General features: G+C 32.3%; 1 protein-coding gene across 3 annotated transcripts in view; it reads right to left on the minus strand.

The window, feature by feature from the left end:
• Positions 1-19907, minus strand: part of LOC117105103 (transcriptional enhancer factor TEF-1-like) — a 48398-nt gene extending 28491 nt beyond the window's left edge. For all 3 annotated transcript variants that reach the window (XM_033246149.1, XM_033246150.1, XM_033246151.1), the window contains exons 1-2: positions 19753-19907; positions 2569-2774 (exon numbers count right to left, since the gene is read on the minus strand). In XM_033246149.1, the coding sequence (XP_033102040.1) occupies positions 2569-2749 (181 nt within the window). In that variant the 5' untranslated portion in view covers positions 2750-2774; positions 19753-19907. The remainder of the gene's footprint in view (positions 1-2568; positions 2775-19752) is intronic.
• Between the last annotated feature and the right edge of the window lie 1516 nt (positions 19908-21423).

Consider the following 21423-nt stretch of genomic DNA (forward strand, 5'->3'; position numbering starts at 1 on the left):
TCTTAATGTTTTCTATACTATAATACATACACTACAATACGTAAGAAATGGAAATTTAATGAGAAAAGTAAAGTTATAATTTTAATATTTCCATTTAAGGCCATGTAAAAAATTTACTCGTTTTGAGGTTGAGGTAAGCGTTTTTATATAATATTAAAAACCAGTTAAATAACAGTTCAATTTTCAAATGGTCAAAAAGTTTTCATTCGTTGTTGGGGGCGCCACTTAATTAACAGAAATTTTATTGTTTGCTTTGTTTCTAGGGCTAATGAATAGTGATCGTACAGTACATGTTTCTAATTGAATTTCTTAATTTTTTTTATTTTAAAGAAAAAAACAAAAACTAATTGAGCTTGGAGGGTCTACTAAACAAGGCCTAAACTCTGTAAGGAAATATAACTATTCTTCAGAATAGTTTCTGCAAATCAGACTTTTTTATCATAAACTTCAGGCCAACATAATTAGCTTATACAGGGCAAATTGAGCTTAGTTTGATCCAAATCAAAATTAGTTTAATTGGAAAAATCTGTTCCTGTGCAATATTTATCGCTCAAGTTACGAAACCTCACCTCCACTTCCTACCTCTACGCTACCACAACAAAATCGGATCAAATTTCATGGGTATTTACCCAGTATTAGACTGATTAATTCAAAGATTTTTTTCAATAAAGGAAATGTTAAATTTAAGATAAGAAATTCTTATAACAAATATGTATTGACGAGTAATGTTTAAACGTCTTCTTGAGAGTTGGCACAAAATACCCTGGGGAAAATATAAATGTAGTCTACTGAGACCTATCACAATGATTGTTTTGAATTGTCAACTGAAATTGGTTCCAGCGTGCTCGCTCTCCTGTCGTTTCACCTTTATCCTAAAAACAACACCCTCCGCAATGGCCAAGTCAGCATGGAGTAAAATCCAAGTCTAAGGTTGTGCTTGCTGAATGTTGAATTAATTGTCGACATTAGCATGAGGGTAAAAGAAATACTGAATCAATTGCAGAGAAAGCAGACACAGTGAAATTAACCCCTAACCTTGACTCTAATACACTTATAAAATCTTTGAAAAGTTCTATGCTTAATCCTAAAAGACCAGTAACAATTGCAGTTATTGTGTTTAATGAGGTGAAGCGTACAGCATCTAGCATTAGCGATCTGTCTTTAAACTATAGTTATAAATATATCATTGTGTCACTTCTTAAATTGATAAAGAAATTAAATATAGTAATCACTGTCATTCTCCTACAATACTGTACATTAGAGCAGCGATCAGGGGGCGGATCCAAAGATGTCCAAAAGGGGAAGGGGGATCATTGAGGTAACATCACCCTGGGGTCCGGCGGCATGTCCCATTTTGGGCGATCGTTTTTTTTTTTTTTGTTATCTTTCCTTTTTTTTCTCCAACCCTTAATCTGCCATGGTGATTTTTAGACATTTGCCAACAGAGAACTAAACCAAGGAGCCTAGTGCATTTGCATTCGGTAAGGGTTCCTGATAAAATTCCTGGTGGGTGGCAAAGTACATAAAACACAAACAAATCTGTTTGTAGATCAGAATTATGAGTTCTAAATCCAATTTATAATCAATACTAAAAGCATCAGAGAGTGATTTGGTTATATGATAGATATGTTTGCAAATTAACTAAATTTTAAAAAATATACTAAGTTTCATTTTTTACTGTATATTTTGTTCTTATATAATATAACAATATTTGATCAATTTCATTTCTAATATTTGATACTCAAATACTGTGGGATGGTGTGGTAATATTACTACTATCCCCTATCCAAAATAGTTGACCCCATCACACTTGACAGCACCTAAATGACTGACCCTACTGTACTGTAAGTATGAAAGTAAGATTCCTTTAATAACAATCAAATTTGCTTTCATTCACCAGGTTTCACAAGAACTTTCATTCATCGAGGACTGTATCCAAGTCAGTAATTGTTCCAACAGAGAATGAAGAATAATTCATCTCATTTGCCAGAAGTTGCTAATTCCAGTACCAGCAACCATATGTGGCAAACACAAGCCAAACCATTCATTCGTTGCAAAAATCAATGTTTTGTTATTAATACAGTTTTAAACAGTAAAATGAGAGCTATAAAATGGTAAAAGAATAATTAAAATCCAACATTTCCTTATGAAGTTACAAGCATTTAAACATACATCTGTTTAAAGAACAATATTTGAGAAATCAGCCTTTAAAGTTTATGATTTCGAGCATTTCTCAGGCAGAAACCATCACCAAATTGTTAAAAATTGTTTTAACATTGAAAATAAAAGCATAGCATGATCCATGGATATATAAAGGTTAGTTTAATGCAATAAAATGGATTTAAAAAAAACTTGATATTGCAGCATGTTTTGGTCAGTATCTCTGAAACACGATTTGCGACGAGTGACTGGTTTGGCTTACCTTTGCCACATATGTTCCTTTATGCATGTACTTAAATAAGAAATAAATTATGCCTCCTCATATAATAACAACTCGAAAACAAAACAAAATTCACTAATGCATTTTCAATAATGAAAAAGTTCAAAAAGATACCAAGCTTAACTTACCATACATCTTGCCTTCGTCGGATAAGATAATTTTTCGTCTTCCGCATGGAGGATAGATTGCTAATGCTTCTTGGAAACTTTGTTCGATTTCCGGACTCCAGACTCCTTCAGCATCATTGCCGGGATCCTCGTCAGAGAGGTTTCCCCCTCCTTGGCTACTCTGATTCCAACTGTCGGTCATGTCACTACCTCATGCTCCTCAACATCTATGGGAAGAAAACGGAAGAAAGTTTAACAATTATTCTTTAATTGTTGGTTACTCAGTACATTGCAAAATAGTAATAATTATACTACATAACCAACTTTGTATTTAACTACGGTAAGTATTAAACTTTTTACAACTAATGATTAGTAAATTATTTACTATAATGAATATAACAGTTTTCACGGCGTAGACAATGAATTTGTGGACTCGCGTTAAGACAATGTAGTGTGGAAGCCAGACATCAAAATCAAAATAAAGTACAGTAAATAAAAATTTAAAAATTAATAAAAAATATGAGGAAGAATTGATTTTAAATACATAAAACTATATTTTTTTTTTTAACCAAAAATCAATTTTAAAAAGAAAAAAATAAAACTGTGATCTTTTATAATATAGTAAAAAAATAGAGAGGAAAGGTACCATGTCTGAAACAGGTAATGTAGGTAGCTTTTCGGTTGGGAAAATAATTAGAAAGACTGCAGAGAAGCTGTTTAATCCATTATGAAACTTCTATGAAAATTCTAATATGTTTAGTGAACCAAGTTGAATAAAAGGAAAAAACATAATTATCTATTGAATTTTACAATAGGCGAGGTTCTTAGTGGTAAATACTATGAAAGGGTAGTTTAATTGTGTGAACAAGTCTAAAGCCACAGAAACTAGCGCAGAAATCACTTTAACAATCTAGAAGCTGTGGAAAGGCTCTCTTTCAAATCTACTTGTTCAGTTAACAATAGTAGGTATTGTTGTGAGCAAAACAGTACAAGCCTCTAGTTGGTTGGGATTGAATCCCATGCCAAGGATAAGAAAGGTGAAGGTAGAATTTCAGAGGGACCAGCTGATCAGATCTATCCCACTCAAGAGATCACATTTTCAGACGTCAGTCGCCATTGGTGATTAATAAAATAACACAGCTATACCTTCCCTCATTTTATAAAACATAATATGATAAACAAGTTTATAGAATTATAGTAGAAATAAAAAACGGATGTAGAAATAAAAAATGGATATCATACTTACTACATGTAAATATGAGTTGGCTTGGAAATGTGTTTAAACAATTTTAAATTACCTTGTTAAAAACACATCTGAATATGATTAAAATATATATGGTAGAAAACAAAAGATTTTTGTTTTCTGAAAATGACTTCGTTATTTTTTTTATGTTAAATTAAATTTTCATAACTTTTATTTTATCCTAAGGCCGATTTATGAACACTATTTCATCTGGTGCCCTTAATATACTATGCATTTTTGATAAACATATATAAGGTTAATTTCCTTTATTGCCCAATAATCTCTTTCAGAAGATGTGAAACTATTGTATAATATACTAAATCGTAGAATATTTAGATCCAAATAGGTCTACATCATCACACGTCGTTAAGAACTAGTACCGATATGTATTAAAAATACTGATAAAGATAATACACGTTAATTCCCATTGGACAAGTAATGTACAGTCTATAGCATAACAAATTCATGGGATGCATGCAAAGACCGGAGTAGTTTCACACAGTATAATCCACTAAGGGGCTGTTCTTAACATCTGCTGGTCTTGGAATAACAAATACAATTAAAATATACTAGGAAACTACACATCTTAATGTCTTTAGTGCACAGCTTTCAAAGTACAAGTATTTGCATGTAAACTTGACAACTATACTAACACTGGCTTTCTGACATAAAATCAGTATCATAAAAGAGTCAAATTAGGTTAAAAAACTACAAAGTAGCTGTACTTAACAAGCCAGCCTATTGGTCTCCACTTCTGTTAGTTATGAAAGGAGTAACTGCCTATTATTATAGTTTAGTAGTGTCAGTACATACAGGTTTTATCAATCTTTCTTACTATTATTCCTTCAGTCATAATTTTCCAGCCTTAAAATTGTTTACAAATAATCTGGGTCATTGGGGGGAGGGGGGTGGAGACAGTGTTCGTAGATACCAAGATACTTTATTTGGTCTATTATACAGACTTGAACATTTAAAAAACTGGGGGAAAATCCACCTCATTTCCTTCAAATTTTAAATATTCCAAAATCTGTATCTTATTAAACTGTTCCCTCAGTGCCTTAGAAAAATTAATTGTACGTCATACCAAAAATATTTTTCCTCTGGAGTCGGTATTTAAAAAGTACTAAGATCACGTTCAAATATTTTAATAATTTCACATCTAACCATAAAATATTACTTATATTGTATATGTAAACACTGCACATCAAATATACATTTTTATGGTTATTGGCAAGGTATTCACTAATGAGCTGGTCAATAGTAATTAGAAAAAGATAATACAAAAAAAATGTAATAGTAATTTTTGGTGTCGTGTTTGATATTTCAGTTGCATATAAATGTACCACACAGTGATTAGTACAATTTACTGTTAACCTTGATGTAATGCGCTGGAGGACAAGACAATCTATTCTCAATGAAAATTGATCTCAGTAAAATGGGTGAAAGAGACTCTGCTGCACTAAATACAGAAATACTTTTGTCCTAATCAATAATACAAATGAGTAAAAACAAATTAAATCGATTTGGTGAAAAATCAGAACATACTTAAAATAATTGGTATGAACATAAAAAAAAATCCCACAAATAATTGAAGTTAAACCAGGTATTTGATAATATAAACAAATGTCCAGTACAGTATAGTATTTAAATATTAGTTTAGGAGAAATATTGTTGAATTATACTTATTGTTAGTTATAATAAATATTTATTGATGTTATAGAACAAAATAGTTCTTATCAAAAGGTCTATGTCTGTTGTTGGAAGTTGGAGAAACTTTTTACAGCAATTTAGTTTGCTTTAAATGTTTATCCCGTCTCTGAATTTTGGTATTGTTATTTCTGTTCGTTTTGTATTTGTTGAATGAAATAAAAATGAAATGAAATGATAAAATAGACCCACTTCAAACAAGAACCAGAAATTATACATTTTCACCTTTTGATAGTAAATAAAATATAATTAATACACGTATATCAGAAATCAGAAAATTTTTAATTATCAAATTTGATGGTGTATCTGAATTTAAGTTTTCTCATAAGGACAAATGAATTCCACAACCCTTCAATTTCCTTCAGCTGTTTCTGGAATAATTACTCAACAAGAAGTGGACACAATTTTCATTTGAAAATGTAGAGCAGCATAACTTAAGGTGACGTCCATCATACTAGTTCAGAGAGTGGATTTTTGCCAGGATGCAGGAAACAATTTTGTAGACCTAAACTTTAGAAAAAAGTTACATTTTTTTTATTTAGAAAGATTGTTGGATTTGAGTAACAACCAATAATCAATAATATCCAGAATTATCAGTAAGCTTTCATATAAGCATTAAGATTGGTTGTTTTAATTGCTACAACTGTAGTCTGATAGAAATAGTGACACTGGATTGGTTACCAAATTGTAAAAGCTGGCCAATCTAACAACTAACAAAACTAGTGCCAAATTCTCAGCTTATATAAGTTATACTACCATAATGATTTATGGTACTAAATTTCTGATAGAAGAAATTGATAGCTTAGCAGCCATGCCTGTAGTTTCAAGGATAACAATATTTTCTCCTATTAAATTTTATTCATGATTTTGTATTTTTTAGGGCCAGGTCATGAATTGTTCTTTAATTATAGTGTATAAAATTAAATAGCAAATTTCCTTTGTAAACAATGTTTACAACAATCCTTCAATAGATCCTGTATATCTTTATAAACTGACTTTTTTTTGGAAAATAATTTGTGAGAAGTTATAGGAAAATCACATCATAATTTCTTCACGATCATATTTCAGATGGTATAATATAAATATGGTATGAAATAAAACAAGAAATTAAATAAGACTATTAGTAATAATTGCAGTGAACATGTAAATCAAATGTGTTTATTTGATAATAAAATGTAATTGCAGTACCACAATTCAAAAGTGATGGTAGAAGAAGATAGAACAATGTATTACTTGTACACTGAAGAATTAATATACAGAAAACTCAATAAAACTGTATGATCAAGAGATGCATTAGACAATGAAAACAATTTATTCAAAAAAATGTATGTGTACAATCTAAGACAAAATTGAGTTCCATCTTTATACAATTCTTATATTTTCTGATGCAACAAAGCTTCATCATCCCAATATAGCACTCGTATATAATTAAAATTTTTAATGTTAATAAAAAATGTAATTGCGGTACCACAATTCAAAAGTGATGGTAGAAGAAGATAAAACAAAGTATTACTTGTACACTGAAGAATTAATATACAGAAAACTTAATAAATCTGTATGATCAAGAGATGCATTAGACAATGAAAACAATTTATTCAAAAAAATTGTATGTGTACAATCTAAGACAAAATTGAGTTCCATCTTTATACAATTCCTATATTTTCTGATGCAACAAAGCATCATCACCATATACTGTAGCAGTCATGAATGTATAATTAAAATTTGTAATGTTAATAAAAAAATTTAAAAAATGGTTGCTGAGTAAGCAACTTTGATTTATATGGTGTAAACACCAAGGATAACCCACGAAAGGCTGAAGAAGACTTATTTCCAGTGGGGTCCTTCTGGTGGTAATTGAGCAGTACACCGGCAGACAATATCCTACTCTTTTCTGAATAGTGTAGTGTTCTTTAACGTACACACGGGCCATAATGCAAACAGGACAAACGGTTGAAAAGTCTCATCCAAAAACGGTGCGCTATCATAACTTGCTTTTATCCCTCTAGCTGAAACACAAGGAGAGCAACCTGTTTCTTATATAGCTTTTATTTAAAAAATTCATTTATACAACATCAAATTAAGTTTGGGATCAGAGATTGACCCAATCTTATTTCAAAAGTCTATAAGGCTTCACCAGGAGCACCCCCTCTCTCATACCCTTTTTATAGTGCCGGCTTCAGTTCCATATAGCAGAGTACTTGCAAATGGATGTGGACGTAAGGTACTGTAGTTGATACAGCCCATGAATTTCACGTCGGCAATCGCCGACCATATTACCAAGCCAGAATTGCCACAGGACAGCAATTTTTTGCTGACCTAGGCCTAGATCTCTTTGCTTCAAAAACTGCTTGTAAAGTCAGAACTTTGACTTAAACAGGCTATACCAGAAACTAAATTTGACGTACATTGTCAAACCAAGGAAATTTCGTAGTTCCTAAAACAGATTTGTTTGTACAATAATTATTTTTAATAGGCATATGTACAATGTGTGTACAATCGTCTTGTCTTTTTCGCCTAGCTAGGCCTGGTCGTTTTGTAGGCTAGGTAGGAGTGACGCTAGCCAGCCAAGGCAAGGTCTAAAACATCGCCCAATTGAAGCTACGTGGGCTGCATAGATTGTAATGATTATCTAAATCTATTAGTCTTCATTGTGCAGTATTATTATCATATTTAAAATGTTTTTTAATCTAAAAAGAACCAAATTAAACATATTGTAGGCCTAATCCTACCGCCGTTTAAACACAGATACGATCGCATCATGACTTCACTTCTCAGTGTGGTGTACATGTGTGGAAAACCCCAGATATAGATAGTTCTGGTTCTGGACATGCATGGCAGTTTTGAACCAGACAGCCTGTGATGATACGATTGTAGCTTTTATGAAAGTGATATTTCCCATGCTAAAAGATAACGCTAAAATGACATTTCTTTGGCGATTTTCTTATGCAAAACTGTTATACTACACTATTAAAATAATACAAGTACAACTATTCTTTCACCAACAATATATTGATTTAATAGAGATAAATTAACAAAATCACAATACTGTAGATGATGATGTAAAGTCGAGCGTTTGGGAAAATCGTAGATACTATAGGCCTAGGTAGTAAAAAATTGCCGAGACTGGCGACCTCAAAGAATTTAAAGTCGGCAACGACCTAATTTTTTACAAATTTCATGGGCTGTTGATATGTGATAAAATAAAGAACCTTTAATCTTCTTTGGAATTAATGGCCTTAGTTAGTGACATAATAAAACAGTTCAATCCACTTTATTACACTTCATTCTAAAACCAAGGAGAATAACATGATTATTGTACCGAGTAAAGGTCAATAATTAAAACATTAATTTAAAATAAATTGATCACATCCGCACTCAGGTATTTATAAATCCTATTATTACCAGGAAACCCATTTTATTAATGAGCCATTCATCTTTTAAATCTTTGTACATTTTAAATAATTTGTTATTAGTTGAATAAAATTTGTTTTCAATGTGAATTTAGAAATGATGGTACTTTCCCAAAGGTAAATTTTTCTAAAACGTTGTACTATGAAATACACTCAACTCTTCAAATTACGTCACCCTTTGTCTGAACAAAGTTTGTTTGAAGCGTTTGAATTTTGTAGAACATCTCCATGGTAAGGCTAAGCTTTACCAGGCTCTGCTGGCTGCACCTTAATCCGCATAACCCCACACTAACACACATTTCTATCCCTGCCCCAGACTACTAGCACAGAACTGTTTACCCTTGCCTACTAATAAAAATGCAGTTGTTTCTAGTCCTACCGCAATCTATTGGCTTGCTTACAATACATACTTTTTACTTGCTGATTTGTACTGTCAACTCTTATGATTCCTATAGTATCAAGTGACCTTACCTTTATATATAGACCTGTTTACATAATGAGTCACAAAGGGCTCGGGTCCCTCTGTTTTTTTAACAAGGCCGTTGTTGGTGTCATGATCGTGTTTTCCTAGTATCATTCTAACGACAAGAGCAACAAGTGAACAGTGGTTATAGGAAACGATATATTATCAAATTGCCAAATACTTTATAAGAAGGAAACAATGATAATGTACAATATGTCATAGAATAAAATATATTTATTAATACAACAAATATCAACAGTGACAAAATGAAGACTTGGAGATTAAAAAATATGTTAAAGAACGAAACGTACAAATGTAAGTGTGTGGCTTGTACTTAAGTATGATAGGGTATAGGAGCTATTTTAGGACATGTGAGGTCACTGCTTTGATTTTCACCTAGACTGTTTTGTTTCTTGATTGTTTATTCATTTAGATCTGTTGCAATAAATTACTGGTCTTGTTTACTTAAACAGTAGGATATGATAAACCACAGTTATGAACTACAAACAGGTTTAAAATCTAGAGATGACCTTTGAACCCTCATTTCAAATCTTATTTGTTTATGTATATATTATTGTTATATTAACATAATCTATATTAACATAATCTTTGATATCTTGTATCCGGTGTGTTTATATCACAATCTGATGATATTTTATCAAGTTGGTTCATTCAAATACAAATTATTGACTTTGTAAAATATTTCTGATTTGACTTAAAATTTAATTTTGATATTATATGACAGAATTGCAATTAACTTTTTATTTACCCACCAACAAAAATGAGGATTGAATTGAAATAAATTCACCTACAATTTGAAGTTGACAGATAAATACTGGTGTTCCTAGAAACTAAAAATATTTCGGAAAATTGAAAACTTTACCGTATCAATGCACAAGAGAAATATTTAACTTCTGAATCGTAAAGTGAGATTAATAATTGTCAGAATATCTTCGTATACTGTATGCTTATCCGTACAAATTGATTTGATTTATTAATGAATTGCAAATTAAACTATAAAATCTGAAACTAACAGGAAAATCCAATATGTATACCAACTATGCCCATGGCTCAAATCAGTAGAGGAATTGAAGGGTGGTCAGAGGGTTTAGGTGTGACTCTCTCATGGGATTCATCTAGCCTAGCCTAGCATGGCCTGGATGGCTATTAAAACACTATAAAGCAAATGAATGGTGGTTGTAGATGGTTGGCGCATGGTTGGAAGTTCTTTTAAAATTTAAATCAAGATGGACACATATTTTAGTATTTATATCTACCCTATATCCACCTACCTGTACTGTACTCTACAACAAAAGACAAAAACTCAACATTCATGTACAGTAGTTAAAAGATAAAAAAATTAGCTATATAAAATTCCTAGTATTGAATGAAGGACGAGCACCAAAACTATGCTGTGGCTGATCAGTTTGAACTTTTTTGTACAATCTAACAAAAATGAATTGTCATTCTGACTATTAAAACTGTGGACATGAACATAAAGAGAAATTTTATATAAAAAAAATTAACATGAAAATTTGATACTTGAAAACAACTGTTTAACATCCATGAGGGACGGGCCAGAAACTTGTCTTGTGAATTGGGGGTTGGTCATTTCCCCCGTCTGTAAAATGAGATGGATTGTGCTGATCTACCGGTCAGTAAAATGACAGGGGGTCTTAGGGAAACATCCCCTTCATCCTCCAGGGATCATGTATTGTTTTATCCAAATGACATTGTCAAATAAAATTGACACAAAATTCTGAAAATGTTTTCCGTTGCTTGCGTTCTCAAGCTGATAACATTCTTTGTGTGAAGGGGGAAAAGAGGGAGATGTATGACATCAACAATTCCATTGAACCGCTCAAAACTTATAGGTCAGTTGCAAATTGGACTGCTTCCTGAAAAGGGGGATTTTTGATGAAGTAATTTTGATGCATGTATCCAAGGAGAACGTCCAGTGTTAGAGAAGTCAAATTCAATCAGTCTTCAAGACACATATTAACGTTCAATGTTCCCACTGGTCTTCCTGATCCAACACTTTTTTTCATTGGTTATTTCATTTTCAAATAGAAAGTAGACTTAAAATACATAAACTTACGTTGCGTACAAAACAAAAGGTAACAAAATGACAGGGAAGAGGAGGAGACTTTTAAATAATAATTCCATCCAATACCAAGGCAAGTAATATGGCAAATTTTTACTGGTCCAAAAGTCTGCATAAAAGCCTACAGGAGTCCCATATGCAGGGGTCCCTGAGAATTTCTTATTTATAAGATCTGCAAAGACGTTTTCCTACATTGATACAAATAAACAGAAATGGATAACTTTTACAGCATTTTCTATTGCGTATCTAAATAGCAAGGCTTGAGAGTTATTAAGTAAGTCTCATGCTATACACAAGGCATGGTAGATTAGAGGTGTCATATGTATTGAATTAAGACTGTGGGTATACAATGAGTATGTGAGAACTGGTAGGTAAAGTGCCGAGTTTAATTTTTAAAATGACAAATATAAGCATGTCATGCTAAAAATGTGAACAATGGCAGGTACAGTGATGTCATACTGACTTTGTGGAACATGATAAAACCTCATGCTAAATATACAAAAGTATTAATACCTATTAATCAGTCTAAAAGATTAAATACAATATTAGTTTATTGTTCATTTTCTTTACGTTCTGATCTTTATCACATATTTTAGGGCAAGCTTCGCAGAATTACCAGCAACTCTACAGAATGCTTCATTAAGATACAATACTGTACAAGATTTGGGAATTAAAGTATTTAAGTATAACACATTATAAAAAATAATCTATTTAATAAACTAATAAGTGCCAAGCAAGGTACTGTATACGACTTTAAATATGCAGTTTTAAAGTACCTAGGAGATTTTGTATACCCTTTCAGAAACTATTGTTTATATTTATCCTCTTACCAACTGGTATGGTGAGACAGTTTAAGTCAAAAGTTCAAAGTGCAAAAGCTTTGTAAGCAAAAAATTCTGACAACACTGCGAAAGATTCAAGGCTAGGTATGGGAGGCAGTTTGTGTAAAATAAGGACTATTTAATTTAGTTTGTTTGTGAGGTAACTTAGCTACAGTAAACAAATTGGTCATTTGGGAACCTCAATAAACCTAAACAAAATTAATTTGGTAGATAATCTTTTTTTCTGCCTAACTACAGTACAGTACCCTGTATATTTTTTTTTATTATTGTTCTATTTTTGGAAATGTCATAAATTTTTATAATACAGTATTAATGAGATTTATAATTCAACATAGAAAAATGGCTTTTAATTACCAGAACTGTGATATAAGTTCCTGCTTGTATGCCAGCGTATAATAATATGAATGGACTAATAACAATTACTACACTTACATTTTTCATTCTTGTACTTTGTAGATAAAAGTGACAGTTATCCTCCTCCTTTATATCTCTGGACGGATGAACAGACAAGTAGACTGGTTATTCGTAGAATGCGGTGGACTTTTGATAAATCTGTTTCCCAAATGTACTATCACTGTATAGTATCTTTGTTTGAATGTTGACTGTAAAACCAGGCTAACTTCTAATCTTATCATTAATTCATAAATAGATGAACAAAGCACTTAGCTGAAACAATTCTCATAGTGCAAGACACTCTTTTTTTCCATAACCATTAATTTTTAATTAAAATTTAAAATTTCTAATAAAGTGACATATTTTATAACCTTAGTATTAGACGTATGTTTACTATTATTGTTTTAATAAGATAAATCCAAATATTTAAGCTCCCTAATGTTCTAAAACTTTCACAAGGCAAAATTAATTTTAAAAAATATATTAACACGTAGAAAATTCAACAGAAATCACTAATAACTGTTTGCAAACAGTTTTGAAAAAAGGACAGCAAGTTAGCGCACCAAGTTTAAGACCTGGCAATTCCACACTTGCCTCTGTCCAGTGGCATATCTACTGTAGGGGTGTGCCAGGGGCGTACACCTCCAAGAAATATTAGTTCCCCCAGTCGTTCCCCAAAAATCACCCTCAAGAAGTTAAAAATCACCTCAAATCACCTTATTTTGTGAGCTACAGTCGTTCCCCCCACTATCGATTCCCCACTTCACATTCGCCCCCCTCCCATCATCCCCCTCCCAATTTCAAGAATCCTGGATATACCACTGCCTGTGCCTTAAAAGACGCAAGACACTGCTCTAATTAGCTTGTTCCTCCATTTGGATGTTAAGCCATTGGTCCTATGTGCTCAGTAGCACTGTACCTGTATGCAGTAATGATAACTCAGTACACGATTCAAAAAAGATTAGTGGGACTATATCCCAGTCTACTGACTATTAAAGGTAGGCACCACATTTCAGGTAATTTTCCTTATATACTGTACCCGTACATCAATTACAATTAGTAACCAACTGTCTACCTGGCTTACATTATACAAATGTATAGTGGGCTTTTTGTAGAAAAAAGAGAAAATCGTGTTGTTTTTTTTAAAATCCAGATACATTTTACTTGGTTAAAACTGTTTACAGTTACACATTTTAAAAGAAATATGTAATCCATATTAACATTATTGTAATAAACTATATTTTTGAATTTCAAATCTGTAAGTTAGTCTTCAATTTCTTTTAAGAAAGCATGTACACTAGCAGATGGCAACTGCTGTATGTAAAACTTCCGGTGATCAAAACAAATCCAGGCCAGACAGTTACAACTTAAAATTAAGATTTCAAAAAGCTATCAACTACGTTTTTATATCATCATCACAAAGGTTATTATATACAGTACAGGTAGTTGTCCAAAAAAAGACAATCTAAACAAAAATGGAAGTGAACTGTACTCATACTTCTGGCAATAAAATTTCATTCATTTTGCTTCAAAGAAAGAGAAATCATTCAACTGTTAATAAAAGAATATTAGATTTTGAATTTTGTACAAATAAGCTTTGCTAACGTTCTAAGAATTCTCAAAAAGAAAATCCACATTAAACAGACATCTGGATTAAAATTTAAATACGGGCAATTTAAATTTACAAAAAAACATTTCTATCTTTTTGAAATCAGCAATAACAAATGCATGGTTGTACAGTATATAAACAGTGTCAGTTCCAGCAGGAGAAGAGGAAGAATATCAAACTATGTTGGCCACAAACAGAAGTCTTACCAAAAAAGGAAATTGGGAAATAATAAGTCTCAAGAACAGCTTAACATATTGGTTATTTTTTTCCTAAGCAACAGGAATAACACCATAGGTACCCATTCAGGCTTAACCCCCCTGGGCACTCATTATGGCTTCACCCCGAGACCCCACCAGTCTTTTTCCGGAAATTCTGAGACCCTTTGAAATAAGTACTGTATCAGCAGCAATCAGAATGAAAAAATAGATGCTAAATTCAATGCATGGATTGAGAATGCATGTCAGAGCTGTAAAAAGGGGTTTTTTTTTGCTGGATCAAGGTCTAGTTTTGCTTTAAAAATTGCTAGCCCTTATGTATCAGATATTGAATATTTTTCTAGTTTTAATAATAATAATAACAATAACAATAACAATAATAATAATAATAATAATAATAATGTATTTATTACTAGCCCAGCCTTAAAATACTCAAGTCCTGGACCCAGGGCCACCAACTTTTTACAGCCCTGCATGTAAGCATTTATATGGAATGACAGCATTGTAGATTATCCAGGAATCAACGCATGGAAAGAAGAAAAAATATTAGAATGAAGGCAGGCATGAAGTTGGAATGTACACTGATCCTGTATAAAATGAGAAATGTAGACATTACAACTGTACATGTATGGAATTAAAGAATTTATTCAAGGAAAGGTCAGTGCAGTGAAAAGACACATAAAGAGGCCGAGATAGTTTGAAGACTTGTTCCACCACCGGAACTAGGAGTGAGGCAGCCGCAAACCTGTGCCGTTATTGTTGACTATGGTTACGGTTCTCTGCCTTAACTTGCTCAACTCGTTTAACTGCATTGATTCTCTCTATCAAGAAGAGATTAATAATGAATTATATAATAATAGTTAATTATATATTACTGTTGGGCATGTGCAAGGAGCTGATCCCAGAGCCTTACTGCTGTTGTTGTTACCAAAACTTTAGAAGCGTCCAGCATCGTCAGATTTGAATAAACGTGCAGGAAATTTTGTACACATACAGTACAAAAAAAACTAGAGGTTCTGTAAAACTAGAGGCAATTTCCAAAAACGTTCATCACCTTTTTTTTTTAAGTTGGACCCAGGGTTCCCCTTCACCTAAAAAACAAAACAGGGGTTTCAGCAAGGACTGTACATTACTGCCATTACCACTAATGGGCAGGTCACATGGATGCCGCGGTTGGTTAAGGATGTGTTCTAAAGAACTTAAGGCGCCTTGGTATTCAAATTTTTTTTTTTCAATTTTAAGATTATTCAATTTTTTTTTTTCAATTTCAAGATATTTTAATTTTGTACAAATGAAAATTCTAAATAATATTTTTTTTTGTACAAACACACATCCTAATTATTTAAAAAATTTCTATTTTATGCGCTTCCAAAAAACCCAACATAATAACTTATATGCCTGTATTATATTTAAGCGTGAAGGAACGTGCAGACCAGTGAGCGGTCGCTCTTGTTTTTATTAACCTTTTCTTGGTGATATTTTCTTCTAAACACACAATCTGAATAGAATTGAATAAACGGTGCCTGTAACTGGTGAGGTTGCCTGCTCTTGTGCAGCTATGGCACATGTGGACCAAATGACTAAGAATATAGAATGTATGGAGATATGAAATGAGAAATGTATGAAGGAATAAATATACTTGATTCATGGACACTACAATTAATACTATAAAAGCAAGGATTTACACACATTAAATAAAAGTCTACTATTGATTTTTGGCTATTTTTAGCCAAGTTCGTTCAAGATTCTATTTTTATGTAACACATTACCAACAAATTTTGAATGATTAATATTTTCATGGTGATGTAGTTTGGAAAATAACTTCTACGAAACAATTAATCCACGTAATAGGATATACTACTGTAATAGTTTGACACTATTTGTTTAACAGCTCATAACTTCTATAAATCATCCAAAGAGCCAGTTGAAATAAAACAAAAAGATCTGATAAATCAGGACTTATTATATTAGTTTTTGCATATGTTTCAACAATTCGTCCCCAAAAGAATTTATGAGCTATTTGAAATGGAATAGGAAAAATTACACAGGCTGGCTTACAGTTCAATTAGTGTGTTTACTCTCATACTATGTTTATCACCTTCAGGAAAATGGATATTTTGTGAGGACCATTCAGTTCCTACAACTTTATCTTACTTAGCATCCGATTTGGAAATTATTACAAATAATAGAGGAGAGATAAAAACACCAATTTCTTCTTTGTCCTTGGCATAATAAAACAGGAAAACAGATCTTAAAATCTTCTGGAGAATTTGTGACAGATGTTTAACTAAGCCAACTTCTTTTTCAAAAGTAATAAAAAAAAAGAAGTGGGCAGGAATTTGATGCTGGCCTTCAATGCTTGAGGTGATAATGGGTATTGAGGCTGACCACTTGACCATAAGGCTTTTAGGATGTACATGGAGGGATACTTCAATGACACAAAAGACTTTTTTTTCCCTTGACCATTAGTTTCCCTTTTAACTCCAGATGTAAAATTTTACAGAACAATTAAATGGGTGAATAAATTATATTACTGTACTGTACTTCAAAAATTAAAAAATAATATCAAGGGTTAACAATTAATACAGGCTTTTTGAAGAATTAAAATTATTAATGAATCATAACAAAATAATAAAACAAATAACAGTTGTTTTACAATATGTAAAAAAAAATACATAAAAATTCAAAAATAAATAGGCAGAGGGGGAGGGGGAGGGGGTACCGAAAACAAGTACTGTTTGTACACTTGTGAAAATTTTAATAATTGTGAATGACCCTTACATGTAACTTTAGCTATGCAATGGGTTAACAATCATTCTTTTTATAATGCTTTAACGATGGTAGATACAGCAGATACAGATGTACATACAGTAGCACAACTGACCAGTAGCAGTGCCACAGATTCGCCAGCAAGGGGTTCAAGACCATTCATGAGAGAAGTTCCCACCAAGTTTGAGTAAATTTTAAGAATAAGCACCTTCACAGTAGATGCTTACAAATGGCATTCAAGTCTGTAGGCCCCCTACTTATAAGCTTTTACATGTTTCATTTGGCAATTTTTAAAATTAGTTTGAGTGCCTATTTTTAGTTTCAAATGAACTTATGTTATTTTGAAGGGTCTCTGTGGGGGTACTCTGGCACCACTGCAACTGACAACAATCCTATACAGTAAGTTATTACACTTGTGTACATTAACCAATATACTGTACCCAAGTGATGTCAGTAACCATGGTGATAGTTCTAAGTTTGGGCCTTCTTTTTTAATTGTGTGATTCTTCATGATAAAATAATTGAAAATGTCCCTTTACCTGTTGGCTATGTACAGTATGATTTGAACAGATACTTTCAAGCAAGAAAAAAAATACTGTGATACTATAGAGGATGTTAAAACACATCATATGCTATAATCATTATAGGTCTAATGGGATTTTTAAAATATTTATCAATTCAGAAGTATGAACATAGTGTTTTACAATTAGTAAACTCTTTAAGCTGGTTTGTATTCAACCTACTGTAATGCATAGACATAAGTCATTTTAATGTTTGTATCCATCATAAATGCCAGAAAATTATTTAATGTTATATTTATTCCTTAATATTTCCAAATATTATTTAATTATTTGATCAAAATATGTGAAATCCCTAGAAAATCTAAAAAATTTATGTCATTCAGTTATATACATTTTACAAATATAATCTAATAATTATAAAACTTACTTGTAGGGACCGGATTAGGCGATTTTAAATGTTTTCACTATAGTGTACTGTATTAATATATAGATATTGGTATTTTATATTCAAAGATGATGGTGGATATTAAGTAATGTAAATTTTCAATTGGCAATCTGATAAAATGACTAGTCTGGTAGTCTTCCAATCTTGATTACAAAAACATAATTATGCTAGAACACAAGCTCTATCACAAAATACAATGCATTCATTCAACAACAGGAATATGGCTTTACTCTACTTTATATTAATAATTCTCATCTTCCCAGGGTAGTCAAAAATGTTACAGGGGTAAAGTGTCAATTTTTCTTCCCAGAGCTGAACAGAAGGAATCATTTGTCCACTGTTCTTATGTTAGATAGATTTGGCACTATACTTATCTACACTATTACTATTATCATTATTACTATTGATCATAATTATTGTTCAATTCATTAGTTGTTTTTTTTTCCAAAGAATGCTTTGGCCCAACTAGATAGATAAAAAAATGGGGAAAAAATGTACTACAAAAATAAAACCAATTGTGCATGTGGTATCAGCTATTTCACATCGTTACATTAGGCCTACACTTCTTCAAGGGTGTTCAAGAAAAAAATAATAGGCCTACTGTCTGTAGCAGTTGCAAAAAAAGGCCCAAAATATTGTTCATAATATTTTGTTTAGGCCTATATATTATCTATTTCATGAAAATATAACCTTAAATTCACAGGCATAATTGTAGCTGTTTATTCATAAATTGATTTGGTTTGAATAAATCATTTTTAATTTCAGCTCATGTATAAAGTATGCTGTAGCATCAGCATACGCATCTATAATCATTTTGCCTGCAAGCCTTAGCCTAGGCCTAGCTTCAGTATTTGCTTACAAACATGGTTGCTAAGCATCTGATGAGAGATTCTCAACAGAATTCCAATCAGACGAGCTTCAATTGATGACAATCAAAACAAGAAGAGCTTATAGTGGAAGGCGACCTAATATGGGAGAAACGATATTTGAGAGTCTTGGACCTGCTTGAGGTCCACCATTAATATCCCTAGGCCTATCGAATCACGGTTGGTTAAAAACACGATGATAGCAGAATCCAACCAAGCATCGCATACGCGATTTGAGCGCCAATCAAAATACTGCCGTGCGTTCGTGACAATAACGGGGTTTAGAGAGCCTACATGTCCGTGTCCAAAAAAAAACTAACGATTAACCATGTTCGCCTCCCGCCCAAACCATCCGGTAGTAATCTATCGGAAGAAAAAGTTCCGATAATATTGTGCGAAACGCAATGGCTTCCATGCTATTTCTAAGAATGTGTTATCGCTGGTAGAACTATCTTAAAAATGAATTTGTAGCTGCCTCCAAAAATAATTCTAATCAACTCCGGAAGTGTGGAGTTGAAAAATGACAAGTATGTCAGTGATGCGAGATTCCAGGAGAAGTTTCGACTACAAAACTGTCTTAAGATTTTTGCAAAAGATAACCTAAAATATCATACTCACCAAATAATAATATGAAAACCCAAGGCACTAAATGGTAATCAAAAAATCGAAAATCTACGTCAGAAATCAGCTTTTTAACAAAGATTTTTGGCGTTCCAAGCGTCTTTCGTAAACTATGTGAGGAATGAAACGTGGAATGCAAACTGTGGAAAGCTTGCAAGCACCACCAAGGCTCCACAGGGGGTGGGACCAGACTAAGCGACAAAGGTAAGGAGAATTACAAATGATCAGAAGCACCACGGTCATTCGCGTGCTACCTTTAATTGCAGTCAACTTATAACTGAATTGAAATCTGAAATAAATATATTTTTGTTATAGAAATATGTGTTCTTTGCTACGGTCTTTACAGTAATGGAAGACCTAGCTATAATCTACTAGCACAACTGACGTAGTTTTTTAAGTACAGAACGAAGGTCGGATATATCAAGCATAAATAGCGAATTGTTTTTATCTCTACTATGAATCAAACACGTCGTTAAACATTCTTTTGAATATGTATTTGTAATTTATTTACATTGAACAGAATCAATTAGTTTTTTCGCTATGCGGGCCTACCGTATAAGCTATTAACGATTCTAGAATTGGTAAAATAATTTATTGAACATTTTGTTTTCAATTAATGATTGATTGACAATAATTAGGCTACTGGCAAATCGTTAACAATTATTTGCAATTTAAAATGATTAATGATACTGTAGCCTATTTCATTGTATAAATTAAATGCCTAGGCCTATATAGATTTCATTTGCAAGAAGGATTTGAAACATAAGCAACGATATCATTAGTGTTCTTCGTGCATCCCTTATTTTTTTTCTCATAGGGGGGCCTATATTAATAGGTAGGCCTATTGTTACAATTATATCATTTTATTATTATTATTATTATTATTATTATTATTATTATTATTATTATTATTATTATTATTATTATTATTAATAATATTAATATTAATATAATTATTATTAGGCCTATTATCATAATTTATTATTATTATTATTATTATTATTATTATTATTATTATTACGGTCTATAGTATTATCAGTATGCCTTATGACTACTAGTGCAGAATTAAATATACAGTAGGTAGACCTATTTAATAATTGCTTGGAACCAGCGGGATTACAGTATCATGAACCAAGGGGCTGTCTCTTATACACATCTAGATGTGTGGGGGGGGGGGGGGGGGGGGGGGGTGCGCAGACGGAGCGATCGCACCCCCTAAATTGAATTAAGAAAAAATAGTTGTATTGTATTGTTGATATGAACTACCGGTTTTTAAGGTATGAGAGTGCAATTTCCAGGCACGTAAACGTTCATGTTCTCAAAATGTTCGCACCTCAGCCCCAACCATGGTGAGGTGCTGTCAACTTTCATGCACCCCTACCTCCAAATCCTGCATCCGCCCCAGGAGATTCAGAATTTTGAATATTTAAAAACTGGGGGAAAGGAGTGTACCACCCTTTTTACACCTTTTCCCCCAGTTTTTAAATAGTCAAAAATCTGTATCTCATTAACTGTGTGAAAACAATAAAACTGAAACTGAAACTGCTCTCGAGTTTTTGTCAAATATAGTTTTAAAAATCAGTTGTACAGCATAGGCCTAGCCCTAGAAAAATTCCTCCGGAGCCTGGTTTAATATACCTAATGGTTGTGTTCCGATTATGCCGGTTG

Source organism: Anneissia japonica, unplaced genomic scaffold (genome assembly GCF_011630105.1).
Source record: "Anneissia japonica isolate Jap-2015-1 unplaced genomic scaffold, ASM1163010v1 scaffold287834_len5846547_cov211, whole genome shotgun sequence".
NCBI lineage: Eukaryota > Metazoa > Echinodermata > Crinoidea > Comatulida > Comatulidae > Anneissia > Anneissia japonica.